The 6,749-nt window shown below is 42.2% G+C and overlaps 1 protein-coding gene across 1 annotated transcript in view; it reads left to right on the top strand.

The window, feature by feature from the left end:
* LOC108541892 (glutamate dehydrogenase 1, mitochondrial-like) overlaps positions 1 to 6,656 on the top strand; it is a 35,700-nt gene extending 29,044 nt beyond the window's left edge. Inside the window, 2 exon segments of the mRNA XM_017891661.1 lie at positions 4,882 to 4,944; positions 6,268 to 6,656. Coding sequence (XP_017747150.1) covers positions 4,882 to 4,944; positions 6,268 to 6,387 — 183 coding nt within the window. The 3' untranslated portion in view covers positions 6,388 to 6,656.
* Positions 6,657 to 6,749: the final 93 nt, after the last annotated feature.

The following is a 6,749-nucleotide window of genomic DNA, read 5'->3' as shown; positions in this document are numbered from 1 at the left end:
ACAGCCATGAAGTATAACCTGGGATTGGACCTGAGAACAGCTGCCTATGTCAATGCCATTGAGAAAGTCTTCAAAGTGTACAATGAAGCTGGTGTGACCTTCACATAGATGGATCATGGCTGACTTCCTCACTACCCTCTTCACTTGTAACTTCTGCAGACCTATCACAAGTTTACATGTAACCACAGAAATCCCTTTCTCTCCTGACTCAGTAATAATGGATACCATTCTCAACAAGTCAATGCAAATCAGCCCCGAAGGAGAAAGAAGTTAAGGTTAGGGGATCATGTACAAGCTGAGTGTGAAAGTAGAAATCACCTACACCAGAGAGCCATTTTGGTATTTTGCCTTTAAATAAAAAGTCTCCTCCATCTGGCTGTGCAGCCTTGCTCTGTGGCTTTTCCCAACACAATCAGTGCTATTGCTGGGGAAGGGACAGTCAAGAGCAGTCAGTTGCTTGCTTATTTTGCTCTGGACGAGTCTGGGACACGCTGTAACTTTAACACATTTAAGAAGTAGGTGTGTGGCCTTTTCAGAAGGTGGCGTGGTCCTCAAGTGAGTTCTTAGCATTTTATATCAGCAAAATAACTCAATTTTGCAGGTTGCAAACAAATATAAAAGCTATTTCTGTTTATGAATTCTATTCTTTTAGAATAAAGTACATGCTGCTGTAATAAAATTGTCTTTAATCACTTAACAAGCCTAACCTTGACTGAAATAGTGAATGCCTACAAAAATTATTAATGAAAAAAACTAATATTTTTATATCATAAAACAGTGTCATTTATAGCTTATCAGTCATGTATTGTCCAGCAAACATTAAAAGCCCTGTGGATAATTATCTTCATACCTGCAAAGTGGTAGAGGCTATTTTCGTTAAAACTGTCAGAATTCGTTAAGTGTAATTCTGACACATAGTCCAAAGAATGCAGTAATCTTTTTATCATGTTAGCTAATTGTTCTCTTTTGAAGATCTATGGTTGACTAATTAAACAATAACTCAAGTAGAGTATCCCAGAAAAAAACCACTTGGGCTCCCTGTCTGGAGTCTGGCTGGCTCTGAGCATTGCCAGTGGGCCCTACTCACCTGACTTTGTGTCCTCTCCTTTTAGAGGCTTTCCATTCTGCACCCAGCTTCGCTAACAGTGGGCTGAAAACAACCTTGGGTTGAGTTTTTTGTTTGGGAGTTATTTGGTCAGGGCCTTTTGAACAGTAGTGTCCCTGTGAAGTGCTAGATACTATATGTGTAAGAATGAGCTTTTTATCTTTTTAACTATAACACCCTTGAGAAATTTCTAACTACTTTTTAACTGCATGGCTTAACCTAGTGATAAAAGCAGTTATTGAAAGTCTACATTTTCCAAAACTTACGTTTCTTCTCTTGTGTTTTTACATGTGGTAATTTCTCTTTTCCTGAGTTATAATGCTGCAATTGGATTTCTGAAATGTTTATAGCGACCACGTATATAACACTTCCTTCCACTTTATTTCGAGCTGCCCAGATTTTATTCTTGAATTCTTTTTTTTTTTTTTTTTTTTTTTCGGTGCTCTACACATTCCGAGAAACTTCCCTAGTAATGAACTATAGAAATGATCTCTTAAAGTAGTCTTTATTCTTGAATTATTTTGTATTTTATTAAATAATATCAACAACTGTTCTTGAGGAAGAGGCTCCAATGTTTAAAGCCGATACACTGAAGTAACTTTTAGTGCCGTTTTTCACTAAAGGGGATTTTATGTGGAATAATTTAGCCACAGAATGTAACAACTATTGAAGAGAGAATACTAACTGTAATCAGAACTGAATTCTAGAGTTCATTCCACCGGTTACTTAACTGCCAATGTGAAGCCTGACTTTCATTTGGTTTTTGTCTGTGTTTCACAGTTCAGCCTCTGCATGCTCCTGGCATCGGGTCAGTCAGATAAACAGGCCCCCAGTGTATGGGCATAGTGAGCCATTCCCCAGCCTGGTGGTGTCTATCTGCACTCTAGGTGGGCTACTAAAATGTGTAAGGGGAAAAGTGATACAAAAACCAGTTCCAGAATGTTTGAATAATGGTGGGTAGGGCAGCAGATTCAAGTCATGTGAATGTGGGATAAGTCTTAGTGGTGGCCTTTGACTATATATTGGAAGTTGGATACATATTGGATATTGGAAGTATCGTTTTTTGCCTTGAGGGGGCAATTTTTGTTTTTTGAGACAGGGTCTTGCTCTGTCACCCAGGCTGGAGTGTGGTGGTGTAATCACGGCTCACTGAATCCTCTACCTCCTGGGCTCAAGTAGTTCTCCTGCCTCAGCCTCCTGAGTAGCTAGGACCACAGGTATGGGTACTACATACACCTGGCTAATTATTTTTATTTTCTATAGACATGAGGTCTCCCTGTGTTGCCCAGGCGGGTCTCAAACTCCTGAACTCAAGTGATCCTCCTGCCTTGGCCTCCAAAAGTACTGAGATTATAGGCATGAGCCACCATGCCTGGCCAATAGTAATTTTTTAAAGGTTAGTGTTGAGGAGTATTGTTGATAGTGTGCTAGTTATATAAAGATGAGAGCACTAGTGTCAGTAAATTTGGCTCCTGAAGCTTTTAGTTTTTAAAATTCCAGTCAATTACTCTTTTTACCTTGATATAGACATTTTATTTTTTCAGATTTATTTACAATTTTTTTTCTTTCTTTCTTTCTTTTTTTTTGTGACAGAGTCTCACTCTATCGCCCAGGCTGGAGTGCAGTGGCACCATCTCGGCTCACTGCAACCTCCGCCCCCTGGGTTCAAGCAATTCTGCCTCAGCTTCCCGAGCAGCTGGGACTACAGGTGCATGTCACCACGCCCAGTTAATATTCTTGTAGTTTTAGTAGGCATGGGGTTTCACCATATTGGCCAGGCCCGTCTCAAGCTCCTGACCTCGTGATCCACCAACCTCAGCCTCCCAAAGTGCTGGGATTACAGGCATGAGCCATTGCGCATGACCTATTTACAGTTATTTTTAAAACTCACACGTGATAATCAAGTTACTTCTGAAACAGCCATAGATGACTTACATAGCACCTGAAGAAGACTTAACCGTTGCTTTATGAGCCTCTACACCAGAGTGTATTCTAATTACCCTGATTAAGGAGATGAAAAGTAAAGGCATGATTTTNCCTGCTGGCAGTTCACGCCCTGACCACTAACCTCAAGTAGGTGCTCAGAGCTGCCCAGCAGTCATACTGCTTTTCCATGTTCTATTCGTTCTCCCCGTTCTCCTGAGTGATTACATCATATTTTCTCCTCTTCTCGCTGCCCTGCACTCCAGCTCATGACCTGCTATCTGTTCACAGATAAAACTGAGGCAGCCTGGGAGCTTCCACACCTACCCAGCTCCTGGTAGCTGTACCCAGTCCTGTGTCATCTCTCTTCGAATAGATCAGCTCTTTGTGCTTTCATGTCTTAGGTCCAGTTCTTGTTGTGGGCATTGGATGGTTTTTCCTCAGATACACTGCTCTAGCAAGTCTGCCCCTCTCTCCTACATCAGCAGTTTTCCCTCCTCTGACCCCTCAGCTTACCAAATGCTGTTTTAAAAAATGTATAAATCTTAATCCCACTTCCCCTCCCAGTACTGCCATTTGTTTCCTGTACAGCAAACCTCCTTGGAAGCGTTGTTATGTACTCAGCCTCCAATTCTTCTTTACTTGAACCTACTCCACCAAGACTATTCGTGTCCAGACAGCCAGTGACACCAGCATTGCCAAATCCAATAGCTATTTTCCGTCCTCATCTTGCTTACCTATCAGCAGTTCTTGTCACAAATGACACTCCCACCTTGAAACATGTTCTTCTCCAAGCTTCCAGGATATCACATTCTCCTGGTTTTCTTCCTACCTCACTGAACATTTCTTCTCTATTGCCTCTTGCTGGTATCTCTTCAACTCTCCACTCTCCTAACATTGGAAGGCCTGAGTCCCTAAACCACTTCTCTATCTATATTGAAAACTTCAGAGACCTACTTAGCCTCATGATTTGAAGTCCATGTATATACACTCTATTTCCACTAGAATATAAAGTCTGTGAGAACACAATTTTGATTTTACTCTACTGTGTTCCCTGGTACCTGGAAGAGTATGTAATCAATAAGTGTCCAAGCTGTATCAGTGACCCATTTTAATTTTTTATCGGGCATATGTGTTTTGTGGCTCTGTATGTCACCTCAAGAGTGGCAGCGAGTTAATTGTCCTTAATTTTTTAGAAAGCATTCCAAGAAACAAATTAGGAGAGAAGCTGACTTGATGGTGGAGGCCCTGAGTCATATCCCAGCTCTAAAAATAACCATCTGTAACCTTGGCCAGCTTCTCTGGTCCTTAGTTTCTTCATCAGTAAAATTAAAAAGCTGCTAAGATCCATACAGCTTTAAAAGTTGCTGGCAGTACTGAATACACAGGCAGAATTCTACCCCAAAGCCACTTTGGGGTTTAATCTGATTCCTTTCTGTGTTCTGGGTGGTGTCCCTGTTCTCTGGGGAGCCGAGGTGAACGCACTGTGGCACGAACAGCGTTAACACATTGCTCAGTGCATCTGTGTCTCCATGAGTGGAGGGTGCTCATCTCACTCCATGCCCTTATGTCTCTTAAGTCCAAAAACTATCTTCATTGTTGTACCATAATCTTATTTCGTGGGTATTTATTTGCTGTCAAATGTAATAAAAATAAATTGTGTTTAACAAGCAACTGCTTCAGTAAGTATCAAGATACTGTATCTTTGATACTGTACAGAAATGACGTATCGTTGCTGAAAGACAAAAAATCTGTCTGGTCATATATTTATGTAAGAATCCTTTGTCATCTTATCCAGGGACACAAAGCAGGTCTTTGTGGTTTTGTTAAACACATGTTCTTTTTCCTAATAGGGTGCATCTGAGAAAGACATCGTGCCCTCTGGCTTGGCGTACACAATGGAGCGTTCTGCCAGGGTATGTGTGCAGATGCTGTTTGCCTTCCTGCTAGTCACATGAAGTGCAACTCAATCGTGTTATCTCAGTCGCCAGACTGTGTGTGCTGATAGAAAGTAGCAGTCTGTTCAATGGTCCTCATTTCTGTGTAGCAAAACACATGCTTTTTCAGTCTCAGATGATGAGCAGTTTTTTTAGAGTCTTCAAATACGTTTATGAGGCTTTGGAAAGAAATAGTAAGGCCGAGTTAAGAGGTGATGACGTTGGCAGCTAGCCCAGTATCGAGTAGTTAGCCAAACTGGATGGCAGCTCAGTGCGCCACTATGTTACAGCTACAGGAGGCTACCTTACTGTAGAATTTGGTATAAGCACAAGTTGTTTTGACTGCTCGATCCCTACTTTAAGGCCTCAACCACAATTTGAGTCCAGTTTTCCTAATTTCTTCTTGGGTTCAGATTCTGTCTGCCTGTATTTATGATGAAGTAGCGTAAGCAGATACTGATGAAGAAGGTGGTACTTCTTAGTGCTGTTGTTTTTCTTGTTAATTTTTGATTGAGATGGGTTTATGTGCTATAAATTCATCTTTTTAAAGTATACAATTTGGCATCCTTTATTATATATACTAGCCATCACCACTATAGAATTCCAGAACATTTTTATCACCGTCTTCTTTTTTTGTTTATTTGAGACGGAGTCTCGCCCTGTTGCCCAGGATGGAGTGCAGTGGCGCAATTTCAGCTCACTGTACCCTCCGCCTCCCGAGTTCAAGCAATTCTTGTCCCTTACCCTCGCGAGTAGCTGGGATTACAGGCGTGAGCCACCATACCCAACTAATTTTTGTTTTGTTTTTTTGTTTTGTTTTTTGAGATGGAGTCTCGCTCTTTCACCCAGCTGGAGGGCAATGGTGTGATCTCAGCTCACTGCAACTGCCGCCCCTTGGGTTCAAGCAATTCTCCTGCCTCAGCCTCCCGAGTAGCTGGGATTACAGGCGTCCACCCCCATGCCCGGCTAATTTTTTTGTATTTTTAGTAGAGATGTGGTTTCACCATGTTTGTTAGGCTGGTCTCAAACTCCTTACCTCCAGTGATCCACTTGCCTCGGCCTCCCAAAGTGCTGCAATTACAGGCGTGAGCCACCGCACCCAGCCACCCCATTGTTAAGTCCAGAGAATCAGGCCCTCCTGCCTAGAGGTTCTGCTGCTACAGTAGTTTGTCTTTGGCTGCCCAAGTCCTGCCTTGAAACACTGAGAAGGTAACTTGGACCAGGCCTGTCTGGGCCTTGTGTGGTTATGGCCTGGCCCCTTGAGTCAGGATCATCTTCACTGCGTTTTCTCTTTCTTTTCAGCAAATTTTGCGCACAGCCATGAAGTATAACCTGGGATTGGACCTGAGAACAGCTGCCTATGTCAATGCCATTGAGAAAGTCTTCAAAGTGTACAATGAAGCTGGTGTGACCTTCACATAGATGGATTGTGGCTGACTTCCTCACTACCCTCTTCACCTGTAACTTCTGCAGACCTATCACAAGTTTACATGTAACCACAGAAATCCCTTTCTCTCCTGACTCAGTAATAATGGATACCATTCTCAACAAGTCAATGCAAATCAGCCCCGAAGGAGAAAGAAGTTAAGGTTAGGGGATCATGTACAAGCTGAGTGTGAAAGTAGAAATCACCTACACCAGAGAGCCATTTTGGTATTTTGCCTTTAAATAAAAAGTCTCCTCCATCTGGCTGTGCAGCCTTGCTCTGTGGCTTTTCCCAACACAATCAGTGCTATTGCTGGGGAAGGGACAGTCAAGAGCAGTCAGTTGCTTGCTTATTTTGC

Source organism: Rhinopithecus bieti, unplaced genomic scaffold (genome assembly GCF_001698545.2).
Source record: "Rhinopithecus bieti isolate Rb0 unplaced genomic scaffold, ASM169854v2 scaffold_21879, whole genome shotgun sequence".
Taxonomy (NCBI): domain Eukaryota; kingdom Metazoa; phylum Chordata; class Mammalia; order Primates; family Cercopithecidae; genus Rhinopithecus; species Rhinopithecus bieti.
The sequence above is the reverse complement of the archived record's forward strand: the minus strand, read 5'-3'. Positions and strand labels throughout refer to the sequence as shown.